General features: G+C 45.9%; 2 protein-coding genes across 2 annotated transcripts; both read right to left on the bottom strand.

Annotated features, from left to right (window-relative positions):
• Positions 1-545: 545 nt before the first annotated feature.
• Positions 546-7,117, bottom strand: LOC142767417 (uncharacterized). Its single transcript, XM_075869035.1, has 2 exons — positions 3,940-7,117; positions 546-1,227 (listed from the first exon to the last, which is right to left on the bottom strand). The coding sequence occupies exons 1-2, from the start codon at positions 3,997-3,999 to the stop codon at positions 613-615; spliced, it is 675 nt and encodes a 224-aa protein (XP_075725150.1). The 5' UTR covers positions 4,000-7,117; the 3' UTR covers positions 546-612.
• A 15,158-nt stretch (positions 7,118-22,275) lies between these two features.
• LOC142766905 (venom allergen 5-like) lies at positions 22,276-23,453 on the bottom strand. The gene has a single exon (XM_075868110.1). It carries the CDS (start codon positions 23,214-23,216, stop codon positions 22,302-22,304), a length of 915 nt encoding a protein of 304 aa, XP_075724225.1. The 5' UTR covers positions 23,217-23,453; the 3' UTR covers positions 22,276-22,301.
• Between the last annotated feature and the right edge of the window lie 282 nt (positions 23,454-23,735).

Consider the following 23,735-nt stretch of genomic DNA (forward strand, 5'->3'; position numbering starts at 1 on the left):
CCAAACTCAGTTTCGATGAAATGGCAAAGCAATGAGCGTGATAGATAGATAAATTGATTGATTTGCGGGGTTTAACGTCCCAAAACCACCATATGATTACGAGAGACGCCATAGGGGAGCGCTATGGAAATTTCGACCACCTGGGGTCCTTTCACGTGCACCCAAATCTGAGCACACGGGCCTACGACATTTCCGCCTCCATCGGAAATGCAGCCGCCGCAGCCGGGATTTGAGCCCGCGACCTGCGGGTCAGCAGCCGAGTACCTTTGCCACTAGACCACCGCGGCGGGTCGAGTGTGATAGAAATAATTTGGAATGATTTGCAAAGTAGGGTTTGCATCTAACTCTGTAAAGATCCGATCTGGCGCAACTACAGAACTCTGGCGTTAGAGAATACGGCCGCTCCATCAAGCGAAGAAACGTTCGTGCCGCCTGCCGCCTCAACGCGAAGTTGAGGCGGCAGACGGCATGGTGCCGCACGTACAGAGTTATATAGCAGCCAAGGTGCAGCACGTACAGAGTTATATAGCAGCCAAGGTGCAGCACGTACAGAGTTATATACAAGACATCTGCTATATCCGTTAAGATGGCGCACGCTGCTGTGCCCTTGTGTTAAAATTTCTCGATTACTGCCGGACCAACGCCGCTCCTTCCCTGACCTACCGGTGCCCCTTCACACTCTGACGAATGAAGGACTGGGAGTTTCCTCTCTGTTTTAGGAGCATCGATAGCAGGCCTCGCACGCGGAAAGTTTTTCATCGCCGATTTTTCGCTCACGATTAATGACAGCGACGTCAACATTAGAGTTCCAGTGAATCCCCTGGCGTGAAATGTGAGCAACGCTAGCAGGTCACACGCCCCCACACGACTGCACGTGACTGATCGAGTCCATACCATGGTGTATTCGCTGCAAGCCTCGTCACAGATGGGCTTTTCGGCGCCCGTGTTCCAGGCGACAAGCAGCACGGCCCCGCATATGGAGGCCACCAAAGCCAGAGCGACGAGTGTGTACATTGTGCGACGCCAGGGGAAGTCTTGGGCCCAGTGTCTCAGTTCCTCGGGCACAGGAACGGCCGCGACCATGCGCTGGCGTATCAGCTGGGGCCTGAGTCGGTTGCCGAGGGGCGTCTGCTGGTTCGGTTGCGGAGCCGCAGACGTGGCGGTCGAAGTGCTGGATGCCTTGCTCGCGTGTGCGTGGAAGTCCAAGGGTTGATGCAGCTTGACCCTCTGGAGTATTGGTGGAGCAGAAGCCGAGGCAAAGGGTCATCACGCACAGTCGATGTCATCGTCATTCTGATCGTCATGTTTTACGGCAGCTATACCTTAGTAAAACTTGTTGTTGGGCTAGTTGGTGCACGTTACAAGAAAAATTTGACGATGCAGACCACCAGGGGAGCATTTTCTTTCGCCTATTCTTCCCTGGTAGTTTGTATTGTCTAATTCTCTTGTAACCTAGGAAATCATTTCTAGTAGCAAGTAGATCGCCCTCTTGGTATAAGCTTTTAATATTTTATGCAGGGGCAGTGCCAGGATTTTTTAAACTTGGGGGACTGGGATGCACGCATGACAGTCAAGTTCCTTGAGGGAACAGGTAGGCTGGGCACAAAGACACTGTGTTTTTAACGCGTTTTGTCTTGGAAAAGCAAGTGGAAGGAGAGGAGGGGGGGGGGGGGCTTGTGAAAATCTGAGGGTGGCAACTGTGTCTCCTCCCCCCCCCCCACCAATACAAAGTCTGAAATGCTGTTAGCGGGCTGGGAGACAAAGTAGCAGATTGAGGCTGTACGGAGTGCGGCTGTTTTAGGTTTTACCATCTAATTGTTTTTTGCAGCACTCGTTCGTGGGATTTTTAGTGCATTACTTTGAAGAAACTATTTGATGTATTGAGCGCCAGGTGTAGGGAGATACAAAAAAAGAAACAGAAGAGGCGACTCGTGTTTTTTTCCCTCTTCCCATAGCGGTGGCGCAGCTATGGTACTGGTTTCTATTTCGAAAGTTCGCCGGGGACCTACCATTTTTTTTTTCGCTGAGAGATAGTATTGAGGCTTGCTGTGGCGCAATGACAGCCCGAAGCGTTAGTCAAATATGTAGTCCCAAATGGCTGTAATGGGACCATTAGGTTTTTTTGTTCAGCTGAACATGCTATTTACGGCGCAATGCTTTAAAGGGCCACTCACCAGATTTGACAATTTTGAGCTGACAAGCGCAATGCGTAGACAAGGCGTTCATAATCACTTCTGCCAAAATTTTCAACGCTACGTTCTGCGGAAACGGGTCAACTTTCCATATGAACGCTGCTCCCCCTCCGCTCTGCCGGTGCACGCTTAGAAAATGAGGGCATGACGTGGGCGTAGGAATGGCCCCACGTACACGGCAATGCGGTGACGTTGGTCCTCTACGTAGACAACTCTGCTCTGACGTTTTCAACAGTATACCACGTGACATGGCCAAAATTGTTTAACGCAACATGCGTAGTTTAAGTATTTGTTGCTTTAAGAGAATAATAAAGCTTGAAATTAATAATGAGACGCAATAAAAAATTATGCGTGTTTTTCCTTCATTTTTCCCGTGAAATGCTACGAGATGCGGGGCTAATGTGCCAGTGTTTCGCATGTGTTCGGGTCCCCGCGGTCAGCGCATTGAGCAGACGACCGCCGTGGAACGCTCCTACGCGTTCGCGCACTCATTGTGTTCATCTACTCTACCGCGTCTAAGCCAGCGTTTCCAAACAATCCCGCAGAAACAGGCAGAATACCACAAAATAACGCTGGTCAACAAAGCAACGCTGCTCGTGTGCTCGGGAGTTGGACTTGTTTGCGAACGTCATGCGCACGTCACCTCATGGTTGGATGCTGGAGAGGGTGGGGAAGAGATTTGGCTTACGAAGGCTACGCGGAGGAGCGGCAAGGGTTTCGAGCTCGCCTCCTCTCATCCTCGTTTCAAGCCGCTTCAAAAAACCTGTTTTCTCCGCTCGTAATGAACCAATTCGAAAAATTTTTGTGGCAAAATGTTCCTCATCGGACACCCAACAAATTCCACTGTCTAACTAAAATTCGGTGTGGGGCCTGGTGATTAGCCCTTTAAACATCAAGAAAGAAGGATGAGTGCCAACTACCAACTGTGTATTGACAGCAATTGAAGGCTGCAAGCCAAGAAAGCTTCCGAGCATGCGCAGGTGCGTGAAGGGAGGACATGTCATCCTGGAAGCTGTGTATTGGAAAAGGATAACTCGAATCTATATAGTGCAAGTGATGTGTCACTGACACAGGCAGATCCCTTCCCTCTAATCTTAAACGCTTGTAGTAGCTCTCTGGTCGTTTGATCCTGCTCTTGCCGATAAGCTTGCGCCAAACCTGCCAGTCATCATCGGGACTTAACATTCGCCGGAAGACTCGCGCCGTCAGTTTTTCCAATGTTATTGGCATGCTTCTTCAGGCGGTCATTATTGCACCGTCCCGTTTGTTTTTGGACTTGTCACAGCTCAGGAGAATTCTCGTAGACTACACTCGTGCAACGCCCGAAGGGGTTCTCGTGCTCCTTGATACCTTTGTGGCTTAGCATCGCAGATTCGCGGGCACAACTGCAGAAAATGAGTTGGAGAGAGAAACACGACAAGATTCGCACATCTCATGGCCAGGCTAGCTGATAGCGAATGCGAGCCAGCTTTTCGGATGAAAGCGGGACTAAACAGCGTCCCGCAGGAAGGCTGTCGGTGCTGCGAGACTCCATCCGGAAAACCGGGACATAGGTCCCGCCCAAGTCTGGTCGCTTCACTTCAAAGGTAAGCCTTGCCACAGAGTAAGAAACATGGCCTCCGGGGAGCTCTGAACAGAAATGCCAGTAAGGAGGCCATTCACTTTCAGCGCTCCAGCTGATCGTGTACTGTGATCTCGATCGTGGTTGATCATGCAGATGTACGAATGCACTAGGGTACGTGCTTACCGAAGGCTTCTCCTTCTTCTTCCGGGTGATGATCTTTCGCAGGTTCGGCAGGTAGTGCATGGCTGTCAGCTGAGAAAAACGCAGGCACTGCGAAGCTCGGCGAATACGTGCACACCTTGCAATTGCGATATTCTTCTTCTGGCGCGTTCACGTTTCCACGAGCATCGTTTTCCTTGGAGACGTGGGCACTGGGCACTGCAACGGGGGCATATATGCGACTGTTTTTAAATGCGTAAAACAGACAGAAAGATTGCCAGGGTCTTATAATCGTATCTATTTATTTGTTATCATTTATTCATTTGTTTTCTCTGTGTTTGCAATTCTATGATTTTACATGAGTTTAACATTTCAATAAAACAATGTAACCACAAATATTTTTACTTTGAAATAAAAAAAAAACTTTCCGCATGCCTCCCCCTTCCCCCCACCCTACAAATTTTACTGGCCACGCGTTTCGTGGCCGATATTCCGTGGTGGGTTGGGCCATTCTTCGAGGAAACATCATCAACCGCCAACACCGCTGAGCGAGATGATAATGAGGATGACTTCCTTTGCGTATGGTGCGTAAATAAACTTGGGGGATTGACCGAGGAGTGCTGAAACATGATTTTGAAGAGTATTTGCGATAATAATAATGAATAAACAGGAAATAAATAAGCAGCAAATGTACAAAGGAGAGAGTGTAATATTTATGTTTGTGCGCAGTAAGACAAGACAGCCGAATGGTTATCCTGAAGATGAATCAAGGTAATGTGATGAGGCTAGAACCTTGTCTGGTGAGGGACGTCTAGCTGTACTATTCGAGGAGCTAGAGGGTGTTAATAGGGATATAATAGGGCTCGGTGAGGTTAGGAGGACAGATCATACATATACGGTGCTACAGAATGGGCACGTCCTTTGCTATCGGGGCTTGGCTGACGGAAGAGAACTGACAGGGGGTTTCCTTATTCACAGAATCATAGCTGGCAACATAGAGGAATACTATAGCATTAATGAAAGGGTGGTAGGTGTCGTAATTAAACTCAATAAGAGGTACAAGACAAAGATGGTACAAGCTTACACGCCTACAGCCAGCCATGATGACGCTTCAGTTGGAAGCTTCTATGAAGACGCGAAATTGGAAATGAGTAAGGTAAAAACGCAGTATACTATACTGATCGGAGACTTTATTGCAAAGGTAGGGAAGAAGCAGGCTAGAGACCAGGCAGTAGGAGATGATGGCACCGGTACTAAATATTCCAGAGGAGAGCTACTAGTAGAATTCACAGAACTTAATATTTACGGATTTTGAATGCCTTCTACCAAAAACGAGGAAACCGACATGGAGGAGCCCCAATGGCGAAAGTAAGAACGAAATAGCCTTTATAATGAGTGCACACCCAGGCATTGTGCAGGATGTGGAAGTGCTTGGCAAGGTACGATGCAGTGACCAAAGAATGGTGCGGTCTCGAATTCGCCTAGACTTGAAGAAGAAACAGCAGAAACTGATACGCAAGAAGCCAATAAATGAGCTAGCACTGAGAGGGTAAGTAGAGGAATTCAGAGTCTCACTTCAGAACAGATACTCGGCTCTTATCGAGGAAACCAACCTTAGCGTGGACGCAATGAATGATAATCTGATGAGTATCATTACGGAGTGTTCATTGGAAGTTGGAGGTACGGTACTTAGACATGGCACTGACAAGCTGTCCCAGGAGATGAGGAACCTTGTTAAAAAACGTCAAAGCATGAAAGTCTCAAGCACAACAGAGAAAATAGAATTGGCAGAGCTTTCGAAGTTGATTAATAAGCGTAGGTATCCGATGTAAGAAGGTATAACATAGACAGAATTGAGAACGCTCTGAAAAACGGAGATGCGTCAAAGCAGTGAAGAGGAAACTTGGGATAGGCAAAAATCGGCTGTATGCACTAAGGGACAAACAAGGCAAAATCACTACCAATATGGATTGGATAGTTGAAATAGCGGAGGAGTTTTACAGAGACCTGTACAGTAGCTGTGACAACGCCGACTTTAATACTATAAGAACTTGCAGTAACCCAGATGACATCCCACCATTAATGATAGAAGTCAGAAAAGCCTTTGGGAGCATGTGTCACAAACGAGCGCTCAGAAGGGAGCGCGCCGCCGAGTTCTGGCGGCGATGATGGTGCCGGGCGCCGGAGCGGCGCCTCAAGGTCAACACTAAAGAAGAAAACAAGCATCCGAAGACTCCCCGGGCGTGCCGTCTCTCCCCCTCGGAAGCGTAGTTTCGCCGACCTACCTCCTAACATCCGCCGCCGAGCAAGCCCTGGAAAGATCTGGAATGAATGGGGCGTGGTGATATAGAGTTGCGTCACGTGTCGTGGACGGTCTTCGAAACGTCTCGCTCTTTCCCCAGCCTTGGCTGTGCCTCGTGCGAACGAAACGATTAGAATTTTTCTGGAATCTAGCGCGAAAGGTATTCAAGCGAGCAGCGGAGAAGGGAGATCAGGAGACGAAGACAGTTCACGCCAGCGTGCGTAGGCAGGAGATGAAGGAAGTTATGTGCAATAGTGCGTAGGGTCATTCTGCTGTGTCAATGAAGGTTTTTGTCATCAGTGACAAAGCAGGTGATGAAGAGGGTTTCCGCCTGAAGGATGAAGGCTGGTGCTACCAGCAGAAGAATAGTGTGAGGCTACCGCCAGAGAGCGAAGACGCGTCCTGCAATCGCAACGCGTGGGAAGCCGACGTGTTTCCGAAGAAGAAGAAGTTTGGTGCTTGGAGTGCGGACATTTGAAGACAAGGTCTCCTGGAAGAGAAACTGCGGGGGCAGCGGATCGACAACAGCGCTGGACTTTGAGTGAGTGATTCTTGGAAGAGTATTATTCAGACTTTGTTCCAAGGACTTTGGACTGAATAAGTTTTCGAACTCTTTAGTCTTTAAGTGTCTTGGTTCTTCGATGCATGGGATTGCATTGTAGCGCATACTGTTGTTTGCGTCCGTTGTTTGGAGTGTAGCTGTTTGTACTCTGTAGTACGTTGTTTTGATTGTTGACATATCGTATTCAACTACTGTCGAGTGTGCATATTTGTGTATCGTTTGATACATATTTGAGAATATATTTGAAAATATTTGAGAATCGTCTGCCATATTTGAGAATATAATTTTGTTTTGTTAAACAACTCTCGGCTCTTACTTGTTCTTTGGGCCACACCCAGTGTCCGCTGACACGCCAAATAGGACCAATTCTAAATTGTCCACGCCTTCGTGGTGCAGTTCGGGGGCCGATACTTCGGCCCTTGGAATTAGCCCGGCGATTGCCTCACTAATTATTGGGACCTGTGGCAGCATGCAAAGAGGTAAAGCTGCTGGTGAGGACCAGGTAACATCAGATCTGCTGAAAGATTGAGGACAGATTGTGTTAGAAAAACTATCCACCTTGTTTACGAGGTGCCTCCTGACGGGAAGAGTACCAGAGTCTTGGAAGAATGCTAACATCATCTTAATAGATAAGAAAGGAGATGACACGAACTTGAAGAATTACAGGCCGATCAGCTTGCTCTCCGTATTATACAAGCTATTTACAAAGGTAATTGCTAACAGAGTCAAGAAAACATTAGAATTCAATAAAACAAAGGAACAAACAGAATTTCGAACAAGCTACTCAACAATCGACCACATTCATACTATCAATCAGGTAATAGAAAAATGCTCAGAATATAGCCAATCACTATACATAGCCTTTATAGATTACGAGAAGGCGTTTGATTCAGTAGAAATAGCAGTCATGCAGACATTGCGGAATCGGGGCGTCAATGAAGTATATATAAACACCCTGAAAGAAATCTACAGGAAATCAACTGCTACCATATTGCTTCATAAAGAAAGCAACAGAATACAAATCAAGAAAGGTGTAAGGCAGGGCGATACGACCTCCCCAATGCTATTTACCACGCGGTTACAGGAGGTTTTCAGAGGCCTAGAATGGGAACAGTTAGGGATAAGATTTAATGGAGAGTACCTTGGTAACCTGCGCTTCGCCAATGACATTGCATTGCTGAGTAACTCAGGGGACGAATTGCAACTCATTATAACGAAGTTAGGCAAGTAGAGCAGAAAAATAGGTCTTAATATAATCTGCAGGAAACGAAAGTAATGTACAACAACCTCGGAAGAACAGCGCTTCGAGAAAGGTAATAGTGCACTTGAAGTTGTAAAATACTATGTCTACTTAAGACAGGTAATAACCGCGGAGCCAAACCACGAGACTGAAGTAACTAGAAGAATAAGAGTGGGGTGGAGCACATTTGGCAAGCACTCTCAGATTATCACAGGTAGATTGCCACTATCCCTCATGAGGAAGGTATATAACAGCTGCATCTTGCTGGTAGTTAGCTGCGGAACAGAAACCTGGAGACTTACAAAGAGGGTTCCGCTTAAAGTGAGGACAACACAGGGAGCAATGGAAAGGAAAATGGTATGTGTAACCTTAAGAAACAAGAAGAGAGCAGAGCGGATGAGGGAACAAACCGGGGTTAAGGATATCATAGTTGAAATCAAGAAGAGGAAATGGACATGGGCGAGGCATGTAGCACGTAGACAGGATAACCGCTGGCCATTAAGGGTGACTAACTGGATTCCCAGAGAAGAGAAGCGGGTTAGGGGGAGACAGATGGTTTGGTTGGCAGATGAGATTAACAAGTTTGCGGGTATGAATTGGCAGCAGCAAACACAGGACCGAGTTGACTGGCGGAACATGGGAAAGGCCTTTGTCCTGCAGTGGATGTATTCAGGCTGATGATGATGATGATGATGATGATGATGATGATGATGATGATGGTGGTGGTGGTGGTGGTGGTGGTGGTGGTGGTGGTGGTGGTGGTGGTGGTGAGGCTGCGTGTATAGAGAGAACTTATACTGCGAAGACAAAAAAGTAGGACATTTTCTCACACTAAGGCCAAGACTGCGGAGAGTATACTCTTCTGACCCCTCTGCTGCACTGTGCTATCCGAGGCTATAAGATCTGCTGGCATGCCTGTCTTTGTTATTGGTCACGGCGCTAGTTTTCGGATCGTGCGTACGTTGGTTCCAATTCCGAAGTGTAGTGAGTCATTTTCGAGCAGGTTGAGCTCACTCCGTCTATGGCGAACCGAATGAAACTGTAGTGTCCGTCACAATACGTACACTACGGTAGTTTGGTGTAATAAATTCGCACGCGACGACTCAGTTCTCCTCGGCGAGTACGCAATTATTTAACGTGTTCACATTATTATCAATATTCGGGCTTTTATATAAGCGTGGAGTATGCATAGTTGCGTTTGTAAAAGTGATTTAACGAATTTGTTTGATTACGTGTGTGAGTATTTTCTCGTGTATACGCTCGTTTTCTGCGCAAGTCGTAGTGCTGCCCATTCTCAGAGTAAGCTGCGTTAATCCTTTCCCCTGAACTATTTTTTTTTTTAATTTCGCATATGTGTTCAGATGCACGCACATGAACGCGCACTCGCGAAAGTCGCGCGTGCGTGTATGTAATCTATGTTCGGGCGCATACATGATGTCTGTGCATTCGTAGTGTGCGTGCATATATCTGCTATCAATGTCAACTACTGCCAAGACGAACGAGTGAGTGCTAGCACACTTATTCATCAAAAACCTAATAACATGGATCGCTGAACAAGAAGGAAGGAAAAAGAAAGGTGCACTTCAATTAAATTTAAACGACGATTTGCCTTATCTTAAGATACTCTGGCCCAGGCAGAGCTCTGTTTTTTAATCAAGTGGTCGGCATGCGTATTTAGCTTTTGACGGCACAACGGAACTCAATGGGATGCACGCAATTGTCAGCACGAGTCATAGCATAGTTGCCCTGTTGTGGTGGTCTAGAGGCTAAGGTTGAAGTTGAAGTTTATTCATCATTGAAGCATACATCTTTATCCAATGAATTGATGGGAAGGAAGGGGCGAAAAGGCAACTAAACGCCTGACAATGCGCCAATCCCCGCCCAGACCAAAATATAGCACAACACTCAGTATATCTTTAGAGCATGAACACAAATTCAATACAGGTTCAATACACAAGTCAATACAAATCAACATAATTCAATACATAACACAACACAATTCAATATATATCAATCAATCAATCAATCAATCAATCAATCAGTCACAGCATAGTAACCTCGAGTACTGTGAAGGCCTTGATTGATTGATATATTGGGTTTAACATCCCAAAACCACCATATGATCATGAAAGACGCCGTAGTGGAGGGCTCCGAAAATTTCGACCACCCGAGGTCCTTTAACGTGCCCCCAAATTTGAGCACATGGGCCTACAGCATTTTCGCCTCCATTGAAAGTGCAGCCGAGTACCTAGACCACCGCGGTGGGGCAACTGCTAAGGCCTTGCATGTAGCAGTGTAGCAATCAATGCAGCGGAAAAGTGCCAGCACCTTTTGGAGAGGCCCGCTACTCATAGGCAGTTGCTTTCTTCAACCTTGGGCTCGCTTGACAGGTTGCCGAAAACGCGCTATTTGCGTGCACAGCGCAATTATTTCCCCTGTTTTGCCAGTGAAATCCTTTATGTCCATGAGAACGAGGTGGTTTGCAGCCAGAACCTTCTCGCCTTCGATGAAGCAACGTGATCCAACGCCACAATCAAGAAAATTCAGCACAACGGCAAGTGAAAGTGCCGCATTTACCCTGTTCAGCGTAGCCATCTTTGTTTTTTCGACCAGTGTTGTCAGCACGCGGAGCTTTTTTCAGAGTTGCGAGTATACTACGGTCCTTTCTGAATAAACATAATTGGAAGTGGAGTTCCGTGTGTCTATCTTTCTCCATTTTTGGTCGGGGTCGCGCCTTACACACAAAAATTTGTTGCCTTGATTGATTTTGAACACAAGCTTGACTAGTCATAACATGAAAATCATGACATATATATCATTATTTTCATTTTATGGTACTGCTGCTCTTGCGGTGGTTTCGTTCACATGACATGTCTACGTCACTGGCATGGTATGATATGATTGCATGGCGAACACAAGCGACAGACCCTAACATGAAAATCATGACATGAGTGTCATGTAACAACATGGCTACATGCCACGCTCACGATGCGCTCGCGATCATTACGCTAGCGTCACCTAGAATAAATTTTGTATTACGGTACGTGAATGGATGACGAAGCTATGCGGATGGTGCAAACATGATAATCATGAGATGCGTGTCATCTAACAACATGACTCCTCCCACGCTTATGATGTGCTGGCGGCCGTTTCGCTAGCTTCACTTATACAAAATTTGGTATTACAGGGCGTGAACGGATGACGAAGGTATGATACTTACATTTACATCTCCTCACTGAAAATTGCTGAAGTGTGTTGCGACAAGGTCCTGTTTTCAAAATATTCTCAGCCAATGCATCAAAGGTGCGTGTTTGAATGGCTGAGAGGGGACTACGTTGTCACTGATGAGCTTTGAATGCAAGTTAGCCATAATTCTCAATCCCTCAACGTTAGCCTATTGTCACTTTATTGGCGATGTATAATTCCTATCGATGTTTGTTCTCACTAAATACATCTCGTGGAACTCGCAGGCAAGCCAGCGCCGGGCGGGAGAGCTGCTACATCTGCGCGCTGTTCACTCTGGTCACCATGGCGATCACCATCTCGATTCCCATCTTTCTCTACCTAGGTAAGACGTCTTGTTTAAGACGAGCTATAGACAATGCCTCAAGAGTGTTAGCTAAACATTTTACTTTACGAGGTTCGGTAGGAGGCCACCTCTTTGTACACAGCCATGGGTTTAAGCTGATAGGTAGTGATAGCCAATAGATAGTTCACACTGACGCCGATGAAGCAGCCCTGTTGGAACGCCAATGTTGGCGGGACGCGAACTTTGCAACGTCGCGTTAGCGTTATCAGTGCGTGGCAAGCTCGTTCCTTCGTTATTCGTGCGCAGATATCCATTTAAAATTCCAGCGACGCCGTAACGAACACCGAAGTAGGTAAACTGCTGCGTGATTATGTTGCCTTGATGTCATCTACGCCGCCATGCTGGAGCTATCTTGCGCTTCCACGACGTCGCATGCAATAATAGATTGCAAATCCACATATGAATCAGCTGATAGCTGGTCTCGGAAAATTGGGCTTGTCAGCTGTGCATCCCACTGGTGCTCCGTTAGCGATTGCATACAGGCTTTGCGATTGCTCCTTGTGGCAGTTCCCAGACCATGCGATAGAGTGTGTCCGGCCAACTTACGTATGTGCTGCCAAGATGGTGCACAGCCACTACGGTTCAGTGAACGCTGAATATGGACACCTGATAATAATATCGGTGGTTTTACGTCCAAAAACCACGATGTAATTATCAGGGATGCCGTAGCGGAAGGCTCCGCCAATTTTGACCTTCTGGTGTTCTTTGAGGTGCACGGACATCATACAGTTCACGGGCCTCTTACCATTTCGCTTCCATCGAAATGTGACCGCCACAGTTGGGATCGAACCCGCGATTTTCGGTTCAGTGCCGATAATGACACTTAAACGGATCTTTAAGGTCGTCTAAAGTCTTCTTGTCGCAACGCGTTCTTTAAATTGATCTACAGCATGTGTTCTTTGTAATGACTGCAGCGTTATCCTAAGCTCTCCACATGAGAAATTGACTTCACCGCAGTTGACGTCGTCAGCTCGCTCATAAGTACTGTGATCATCTACGTCACCCAGGAGGCCATAGAGGTGCCCTGAATAAGCGGCTCTCCCACCCGGCCGGGTCTTCTGTGAAGACACCGTGACGTCACCCAGTTGAACGGTGGTCACCGCCACGACACGGACCCGGCATTCTCGAGCACGCGAGCGTGTCGCATGTATGCCTTACGTGACGAGCGGGTTGGACTCGATGACAGAGCTTGTACTCGGTTGCTAAGGGAAATGATAATCTATTGTAGCGAATTTGAGCATCAGCGCATTATAACGCGGTCTTCATTTCGATATATAACGCACATTATGGACCGAGTCAGTAGTATACACCAGCTGCAACCACCCCCGGACAGCAGCCGCGGAACACAGGTTGTAAATAAATGTGCTGCATCAACGTCTGCCAAACAGTGCATCTTTGGTGCTTGTCCACACAGTAAAAATTTTTACACCCAGAAGGGTGTAAATGAGCTTGTCCCGTGGACGACACCCTAAGGGTGTTAATTCAGCACCTTCCAAAAAGGGTGCTTTTTCATGCACCCTTAAAATAGGGTGTACATGTAAAAAACTGTAGGGTGTTACAAAAACACCCTTAAGGAAGAGTGCCTTCGATGTCCATCACTTTTTTAGCACCCTCTGAGGAGGGTGCGAGAAGGGTGCACAAGGGTGTTGAGTGCCCATGGCAGGGGTGCCAGTATTCTTTTAGACTGCACTAATAGATATCAGCATGCACTGATTACACACTACTTGAAGAAAGTGGTCCTGATTATCAATGGTGCGCCACCTGTCGAGCTCCATTCATTGCGTCTGGGCAAAAATATAAACGCGTACTATCGTGTATGAACCTGTGCTGGATCTATATATACTTCACAGTATATGCATAATGCGCGTTACAGAAAATGAAGCCTTGCTGTCCTTGCATATTGCGTTTATTTAATAGGCAAATAAAACATGAACTTTTCTTCTGCCACACAACTTTTTCACCAGATATACGTTCACGTATACGTACACTACACATGCAACACCTCAAATGTTTATTATATTTATTCAGTTTCACTTCATTGACAATTCTTTGCAACATACAATTACACTGGTTTCTGTTTAGTATACTGCTTCAAGTACATAGAGGCTACAAATGAAATATACGCTAATATATCCTTATAATTTTTTCAAGTATCTACAATCCCAGTGGTTTCCAGTTTAATGCTACTTCATGTACACAATCGGTTAATAGGAATGAAATACAGGAAAATATATACTTATGATTCTTTCAAATATATACGATCACCATGATTTCACTATATACGCCTTCATGTACACAATCGTTCCCAAGAAGTGATGCACACAAAAATATATATGGATAGTGTTTTCAAATGTATACAATCACAGTGGATTAAGTTTTGTATTCCTGGATGTATAACAATTGGTTATGAGAAATGATGTACATGCAAACATATACGGGTTTTCGCACATATAACTTTAGCGAATACTTAAGAAACCAATACAATGATCAGAAACACAATAAGCTAAAAACGAACACAAAACTGAGTCAAAACACACAAAAAACAAGAGGTAATGCATAATTATGGCTAATGACACAGCTGGGTCACTTTATGCAAAATATCCCAGCCATTTTGGCAACCATCTCAAATGTATTCGAAAAACTCGTGCTGCATTGAAAATAGTGAACTTCTGGAATATTTAGGAGAGGAAAAATATTTGGTCACGTGGCTGCCCTCTGAACTTCCTGGAATGCCGTCTAGGTGTTGTATGTGAAAAATTTTATTTTAAAAGCACCGCTCCTTCTTTCCATACGAAACTCGGTCTACGTGTTACGTAACAAGAGATTAATTTGGCAGAGTTGGTTCATCGTGGTTGTGTGCTAGTCACAGCGCGACAACTTTAGGAAGAGACAGAAAGGACAGGAAAGAGCACCGACTGTCAACTGAATTTAATTATTGTGCTACGAGCGCTTTTAAACGGAGTACAAGAACCGTGTTCATGCGCGACGACACGTGTGAGCACTACAAAATAATCTTAACTGTGAAAAAAATACTCCCTCTCGGAAAGGATAAGTGAACGTGTAGTGATGCACTGATCATTGGTTTACCTGATAAAAAATACTTCTACAAACGTTAAATTGGCATTAAGTAAACCTATTATCGTGACCAATGGGGCAAGATTGACTATTCCTGTTGCTGTTTAGTACACACACTTTTGAAAGCTTGCAAGGGGTGGAAAACAACATGCTAATATCATATCTGCTGGCTATTTTTTCAATTGTGAGACACATGATGTGGTATAACATGCAAAGGTTTTGGTCATTGTTTTTGTTGGTCCTGTCTTCTTTAACTTTACTTTCTGCAGGAGGGTCTTGCAAACGGGTGTGATGATTCTGTTGGGATACCCAGCATCTTTTAGTCTTTTAATCTGGTTTTTAAACCTGACCTCACCCTTGTGCTAACATGACTTCTGAAGGGTGGCCTGAGTACATGTGGTACCAATTCCTCTTTCTACTAATTTTGAATGCCCACTATGAAAAGGCAGAACATTCTTAGCACTCCTGGGCTGATAGCACCAGCCAATACCCCAACAGCATCATCACACTTGTTTGCGAAACCCTCCTGCAGAAAGTAAAGTTAAAGGAAACAGGATTAAAAGAAAAAGAGAATGACCAATCACCTTTGCATGTCACACGGTACTACGTACATAAGGTGTCTCACAATTTTAGGAAAAGAGCCAGCAGATATGACATTGTTGTTTTCCACCCCTTGCAAGCTTTCAAAAGTGCATGTACTTACAGCAACAGGAATAGTCAATCTTGCACCATTCGTCACTAGAATGGGTTTACTGAATGTCAATCTAATGTGTATAAGATGCCGCTAACATGTGGAAAAATAAACATAGGACAAACTGGGCAATGCTTCTATGATCAAGCAAGACAGCATGCTTTAAATGTTAAGAAGGGCTATAGTAGTCTCATGGCCGGGCACCGTAAAGAATGTAAGTGTAGTCCTAGGTTTCATAAAACACGGTTTTTGAAAAAAAAGCAAGCAGAAAAATGAGACATTTTAGAACTTTTTATCAGGAAGGCCAAGCATCAATGCATCAGTACACCTTCACTTATCTTTTCCGAAAAAGAGTACTCTTTTCTCGGTTAAAATTATTTTGTCATGGTCACACATGTGTTGTTGCATATGAGCCCTGGTCTTGTGCTCAGTATAAAAACGCTCGTAGCACCTTCAATAAAATTCAGTTGACAGCGCTCTTTCCTGTCCTTTTTGCGATAAGATTTTTATTACAGAAAAAATTTCATTTTTTTACAATTTAGGTATAATGATGAGTTTTCATTGTATCACAACATGGAGCAAATTGCATCTCAATACGGACAAAAATCACAATTTTGTAAAATTCGTGATATTTTCTCGTATATTTCAGCAGCTTGAGAGGTCTAAAAGTTATTTTTCCTCAAAATATACCTTCTGTAGAGTAAGTATTCACTGCTCAGATATTCATACAAAGTGCAATATTGCAATAAAAAATGCAAACATAACACATTTTGGCTTTATTCTTGGAAGCGAATGTGGCAAAAGAATTGCACTATTATTATTGAGCTTCAAATACCTTACAGAAGCACATTTACTTGACAGGTAGACCGAATTTGCTTTAGAAAAAATAAGCGGTAGTTTTAAAACGGAATTTTCCACAAACAGCAAACAGACGGCATTATGCCAGGAAGTTATAAGCCAGCCACATGAACAAAACTTTTTTTCTCGCTGAAATATTCTAGCAGTTCACTGTTTTCAACGCAGTAAGTCAGCACTTTTTTTTTCAAATACAATTCAGATGGTCGCCAAAGTGGCTGGGACGTTTGACATGGAATGGTCCAGCTATATTTAAGCAAAATAACTTACACAAATAAAAATGTTTGTTCATCTACCATGACCACACTAGAAAAAGTTGTTGAGGCATTGTGACACTAAAATTTTCAGCGTCGTACTGCCTGAACAGCTTCTTTGATAAACTCCAAACTCACGCCGAGAAAAAGCCGCTCAATCACAGTGGATGTTAAAGGCCTTGCGGCCGTAGACAATGTTGAAAATAAAAAAAATGAACTCATCAGTGCTGTCACTCCTTCTTCGTCATTACTGACACGGAAGGTTTTTCGGTTATCCATGTGGAGGTTCAGGAAGTCGGCTTGCTCTAGGCTGGGGCCGGGGGGTAGACTAGGCAGGACGTCAGCGGCACCCTCTCATCCTGTAATAAGAGCAAATATGACTTCTCATAAAAGGATGTTCGTGCTGTTCTGGCAGCATCATATATAAAGAATGTGTAGTGTGTATCCTTCAAAATGGCGTGTAATTGACATTACACTGAACTCGAAACATACAACCCATACATTCCAATAATTTCGTATGATAAAGATAAGAGTTTTCCAGCATACAGCAAATTCCCGAAATGAGGTGAAGTGTAAGACTACAGCTAAAAAATGGCACTTACGAAAGCCTGAACTCACCTAAGAATCAAATTCCTTCTAGGGTATACAGTGAGCCAGCGTGAAAAACAATTCCTAAAGTACAAACGTTCAGAACATGTAACAATAATCAAAATGCACAAGAAACTTACCTCTTCATGTACAAACAGTGAAGACATCTCTGCTTTTTCTTTTACATGAGAACAAATGATCGTGGGCGTGGCTCTAGCGAAGAGGTCTGCAAAAAAAAGTAAAAGATTTACTGACTTTAATCACGCCTCTAACAATCTGAGGAATTGTTAGAAGTCACCAATCAGTGCAATTCCGACTGCCTCTATAAGGGCATCAAAAATTAACAATTTTCTCGTTCTTTCTACTCTCACAAGACGCTCCGTCAATGGAATCTAATCCAAATTTGACGCTGTGCTTCCTATTTGCCTGCTTTCTAGACGTAAGGCTGCGAACATGTGTTTTGTGCACCTAATCTAGCACATAAATTCGTATTCTAGAATTCAATCATCTTAATTCATTGTAATTTGATAAAAGATGTGATAGCTCGTCCAGTTTTTAAAGAGTTGCGGGCCTGCAATAGGCACTGCCTTGCACGTTTGAAAGTACTTCTTTTAAAAAAAAATTCAATGCTTGCTTTCAGAAAAAGCGTCTGGCATATTTAGACAACCAAGCCCATCCTCTGATGGCAATCAGGGGCACGCTATTAGCGATTATTGACTACGGGATTTACAAACGTAACCCGTGCCTAAATACACAGTTAAACACAATCACGCAAGTAAGAGCGCTCGAACGACACCAACGCGCGCGGACGCCGACTACGTTGCAGCAGCCATGGCTTATGCTAGAGCTACCGCACATAGCTCCAACAGTCACGTTTACTCTCTCGATTCTGTTATAACGCCGAACATTATCACAGATGAAAGCGAAGCACGAAAACAGCAAACAGAAACGAGGGAAAACAACGCACGGCGATGGCCACAACAACGCGCCTTTGGAAGTCTGCTAGATCTTTCCCTGTTGCTGGTGGCACTTGTCCTAAATAGCTTAAAAGACCGAGGCGCACGTGCTGGGAGCATCGCGGCATATCAGCACCTCCACTATACCGTCTTTAAGAAAAAAAAGCCATTTCGTACAGTGCGCCTCTGTACATAATTTTCGCTTTTTCCTTCTTTTTTTACGCTTACACCTACAGAAGCACGTTGCACATTTGAGTAATAATAGAAATGTTATTACGATGTAGCCCAAAGCACATCTTAAAACAATATCAATCCCTTTGTGCAGTGTAGAGACAATGTGCGATCAGCAACTAATCCCGCCCTTGTTAAGTGATCACATCACTCACTGTATGAGTGATGCAGGCACTTACACAACATCGCGCATAGCAGTGTGAACTCGTTAAGCCACACGTTTAATCGGGCATCTTCAACAGGCCCGCGAACGCATGCTGTTGTAAATGGCTGGCAGCCTACTTCGGCAGAGCTGCTGCAGGCGCCCAGCTAGCGCTGCATGATTACTACCTACGAAAACAGTACACTCACCGTTAACAGGCCCACGTTGTCCGTGTCCGCGACTCCATGAATATTCCTTAATCCGAGCGTCACTTGGAACACGGTGTCATGCGTGACCACCAGTGAATATGCGCCTGTTCGCTAGAACACACACAGCGACCAAGACCCCAGACCAACGCAACGCATTTGAAAGACGATGAGACAGAGAGAGCGACGTTGAGAGAGAGAAGGAGGAGGCACTGGCGGCAGCGCCGCAGCTGTCGATGCAGGTGTTCGGTGACGCAACTATTCGCTCATCTACGCCGCCGTTGTGGGAGCAACGCTGGCCGGGGTGAGCGGGGGGGGGGGAGGAGCGGGAAACCCGCCAGGACGGCGCCGAAAGGCAAACGCCATGGCGCATACGGCGGACGGCCGTTCGTCGCGGAATGACAGCTTGTAAATGGCAACTCTCCTTCCAGCCAGTCACACAGCGACGCAGGTTATTTACCAGCCTCGGGTTCTTTGAGTATTTTGACGGATTTCGATTGCAGTGGGCGAAAAATAGTGAAGCAAAACTTGCGGATAACAAAGTGCACCATGGAATGGCCAGAAACAATAATTATTTCGTCCTCGGTGGCATTAGCGGGAGAGCATCGCTACACCTTTTTCCAGAGGAATTTCCTTTTGCATTGTCTGTGTCTGGCACTTCCGCGTATGGTGCCGCAAACACTGAATGCGTAGTCGAAGCTGGAACAAATTAATCCACAGTCGCGGATGTTTAGAAGGCTTGTCACGCACCACGAAACGTGCCGAGGTTGTTATAACAAACTTTTTGCTGACCACATGATCAGCACATAATTCCATATGGTTACCCAATGAGCTAGCTAAGCACCTGTAGCAAAGGCAGGGCACGTTCTTGTTAAACGTTGTTAATATAAACGATGGTTGTGCATAAGTGCAGTGACAACTTTCCGTGGGAATTGGTCATAACCCACGTTTTCGAGCGTAGAAGCACCTCAGCGGACCTAATCAGCTACCACAGCAAGTTCGTAAGCAATGATCAGGTACGAAAATGTGCAGCTGTTTTCCATGTACTGAATAGTCCATGTACAGTGCGTTGACCACCGCCATTCCTTAAGCCACCTCCCATATAGACTCCCAGTCTGAACAGCTGTGGGACCTTAAACAATAAGAAGCAGTGCCTCCCCCCCCGCACACACACACACACACACACGAAATTCGAGGGCACACGGGCTGATACACACGCATACTTATTCACAGGCGCACACACATACACGTATACACACATACGGCCACACACACACGCGACCGTAAACGCACGCATGCATGGGCGTACACATGTGCACAGGCACGCTTAACACAAGCACGGACTCGCACATACACGCGCACGCACACATGCACGGGTGTACACACAATCGCGCTTACACGCACACACACCCATACTCGGGCGAACATTATTTGTGTGTATATAATCCATAGCAAACATGCAGCTTATAACCAACGCTAAGGAAAGCTTTCGTAGCATAGATTGCAGTTAATTGCCATTATAGATGAAACGTGATTTGCTTCTGCTGACATTCTGCTGTATTCGGAGAGCACCTTCACACATTCTAAGTCAATTAGGCCGTCATTTAACGCAAGGTCCACATACTCGTGCAGTAGCTGCGCTGCTCGGCCGCCAATCCGAAGGTCGCGGGTTCGATGCCGGCCGTGGCAGTCGAATTAAGGCGGAGGCGAAAAGGTAGAAGCCTTTGCACTGTGCGATATGAGCGCTCATTAAAGAACACCAAATGGTGAAAATCTCTGCAGCTTTCCACTACGACGGCCCTCATAATCATATCGAGGTTTTTGAGACGTGTAAAATCCCAAATATTATAATTATGTGTTCTTCTTATGCTGCATATTCCATCTGATGAATCGGCACCTACACCCTTCTCAGGCACAAAAGCACCCTTAGATCCTATTTTAGGGTGCTATTGAGGCAAGCACCCAAACAAAGGGGTGCTTTTTTTTCAATCGACCATTTATGGGTGTTAAAGGGTGTTGCAAAGGGTTCTTTCTTGTAAAAGCACCCTTTTTACACCCTTTTGGGTGCAAAAATTTTTACTGTGCAACGTCAGTTGCGGTTGCACTGTCGGCAATCCGCTTTTGAACGGTGCAATGAACATCGCATATTTACATCACTCGGTAAGCTCTAGTGTAGTGTCGCAGTAGTGTGGACGTCTTTATTTCGGCGCTAAATAAGGCGAACACTGCATACAGCTCGAGAACTCACTGACTGGGACTCCGGTTTGCCCTGGTCGATCTGGGAAGACGCGCGCTGTCAGCTCCGACTCACCAACACAAGCACGCTTAATACTGGAGGACGAAGACGCCGCAGCTACCACCGAGCAAACAAGCTAATATACTCGTCACAAAACAAGCCCAAAATAAGCTGGAACATTATTTTCCCATTCTTGAAAATGTTTGTAATTGTGAATAAAAAATAGCTCTCAGGTTACGAAGGAGAGCTTGAAGAATACCTAATTGTGTTGTACGGCGAAAACTCCCGCAACTATAAACGACAGCGCACAGCTACATATTAATATTGTCTCCGAGGCAGTTTCTATTCGGCTGAAGACACGTTTGCCAGCGCATGATTAGCGGATGTTTGACTTCAACAATCAAACATGAGTTTTCGCACGCATAGGGGGAGGGAGGGTAAGGGGAGGGGGCCAAAATCTGCCCAATGCATTCACTCAGTAGGACGGGGGGGGGGGGTACTATGAATCTTCACTCTCTTTAAGGGAGAAACCTCCACGTGTTATACACTCGATCAACTACTTAGCCATACACAGACATGCCATTAGTGATCAAAAAACGTACGTTGGCGAAATGGATGGCCACGAAAGTAATAAATTTGCTGGAAAAATGCAGATAACCTCCCCCCCACCAAAAATAAAGAAAAACACACCAAGCGACTGAGAAATTCTACGAGCGAGTCGGCGAAAAAAAGAGCACGAATCTGCTGTATACTAGTGGAATTTGGAACTCTTAGACTTGCACCGGCCCATTAGATCATAGCCGTTAAATAAAGTTTGTTCATCATTACATGATTTACGAAGGTACATGCGCTAATAACAAGCCAATCATTAAAACTGCATAGCATGTCATCTACGCCGCCATGTCATCTACCCATGTCAAGTGGGTAGATGTTAGGTATAAGTGAAGTATAAGTTCCTATTTAACCCTAAAACAGAGAAGACATCGGGTATTTAACTCGCCCTTGAGTATTTTCTTAAACCTAATCTGAATCGAGCGCAATCAGGATCGGTCGAGATTAAGAAATAAACGCTCAAGTGACACTGCTACATTAAATGGAAGATGGTACAATAAAGTTAAATACAATAGCCTCGGGTGCACTGGCGAAAATTCATGGCATTTTACTGTAGTTCGAGATATTAAATAAAATGTGTGAAACAAAGGTACGTGAAATACAAAAAAATATGTGTACAATACACGCGCGTCAAAAATGTTAAAAAATTAAAAAAAGTTCCTGCCGCCCGAAAACCATTGTGGTGGCCAAATGGGTGCCCAACGTGGCAGCAGCCTGTAGTGCTGCCTCTCAGGCGTCACCTTGGCGCCAGCCGTAGAGGGCCAGCAGGGCCATGGCAATCGGGGACACCACGGAGACGACGACGGTGACAGCCTCGGAGGCCGCCTGCTTCCCAGTGCTATTCCCGTCATCCTTCTTGGGCTCTGGTGGTGGCGGGTGCCTGGGGAGGGGGCGGTATCCAGCTCCTTAGTACGCAGAGTCCACAAGGAACGTCGCATATTGTGTCCTGCGGACAGAGCGAGCAGTATGGTGCCGTGTAATACAGCGGCGTTCCCACCAGGGGCGCCCTGGGCCCGTAGAGACAGACGTAGATGTGGAAGTACTTCTGCGGCAGGGCCGTCTTGGGCATGATGTTGCGCGTGTAGCTGCATCCGACGGCGCACGTGTCGGCGGCGGCCAGCTGGACAAACTGCTCGGTACCGGACGTCTCGACGAACTTGGCGACATGTTCCTTGGGGAAGGAGATGCTCTGGTCAAACCAGTCACGCACCACGAAGCGCCATATGACGGATGCCGTCTCGTCATCCGTTTTCTGCGGGTGCATGCTGATGCCCACGTCGGGGAAGTCGACTGTCCAGATGCCTCCCACGTGGACGTTCAGGCTGCCGAGTTCGTCGGCGCACAGCCGGGCCTTGGCCTCGGCGACCCTAGCCAATTCGTCGTCCCAGCGCAGTTGGAGCATGACGCCGGCCGTGGGAAAGTCGGCGAGTCGACCCAGGGCCAGGTGGGACCTGTAGTGGTTGTGCATCCACAGGACGCTTTCGCTCAGTAAGGTTGAGTTGACGAAGTACGTGATGCAATCGGTCAAGGGCTGCGTCATGCACATGACGTGCGAGTCGTTGTACGGCGGCTTCTGGCAGAAGTCCGCGGGTCTCGGAATGTTCGGCGGCAGGGGCGACGTCGTTGTATCCGCAAGCTGCCAAAGTCTTAGGTCGGGGCCTCCGGGACGAACTGATGACGACGGCTGTTCCTGCGGCTGGGCCGGGAAGGGGAGCGACAGCAGGAGCCACGCTCTACGCCAGAGCATTCTTCGGGTCGACATTCGCCGCTGCGTATACTGTGGCTCGCGCAGCTCGAGCAGGCGGGAGCTCACGCAGCGATCACGCACTTTCTCGTGTTCGCTTTATACTGTGCCTGACACCCACTGTGGGGTAGTGCCAAGGATTTCGTGGTGTTATGAAATGTTATGCTATTTCCTTGCTTGCTTGCTTGATCCTTTACAAGTGGCTAGTATCCTCAACTGGAGATTGGCCACTTTAAGCCGTATAATAAAATTAAGTTTAGATGACGCAAAAGTACCTAATTGATTGTCTAAGGATTATGTAAGTACGTAATTCTTATATGCAATGCGATCAAACCAGTCAAAAGTCCAAAGAAATTTTTGATTGAGAATAACTTAATAATTAATTCTGGTTGGATCTCTAAGAAATTCCTAGACGGCAACAAAAACGTTCTTTTTGCTGCGGTCCAGACATGAAGCTCAAAGAAAATGAATACTTTGACAATAGGGAGTAATTCCTAATTTTCAGGTAAAAATTTAGAGATGCTTTTTTCTAAAGCT

This window comes from Rhipicephalus microplus, chromosome 7 (assembly GCF_043290135.1).
Source record: "Rhipicephalus microplus isolate Deutch F79 chromosome 7, USDA_Rmic, whole genome shotgun sequence".
NCBI lineage: Eukaryota > Metazoa > Arthropoda > Arachnida > Ixodida > Ixodidae > Rhipicephalus > Rhipicephalus microplus.

Coding starts and splice junctions, on each gene's coding strand:
- LOC142767417 (XM_075869035.1), bottom strand. CDS start 3,999: ATGCACTACCTGCCGAACCTGCGAAAGATCATCACCCGGAAGAAGAAG. Junction 1,228..3,939: donor AGAAGAAGGAGAAGCCTTCG/GTAAGCACGTAC, acceptor CCAATACTCCAG/AGGGTCAAGCTGCATCAACC.
- LOC142766905 (XM_075868110.1), bottom strand. CDS start 23,216: ATGTCGACCCGAAGAATGCTCTGGCGTAGAGCGTGGCTCCTGCTGTCG.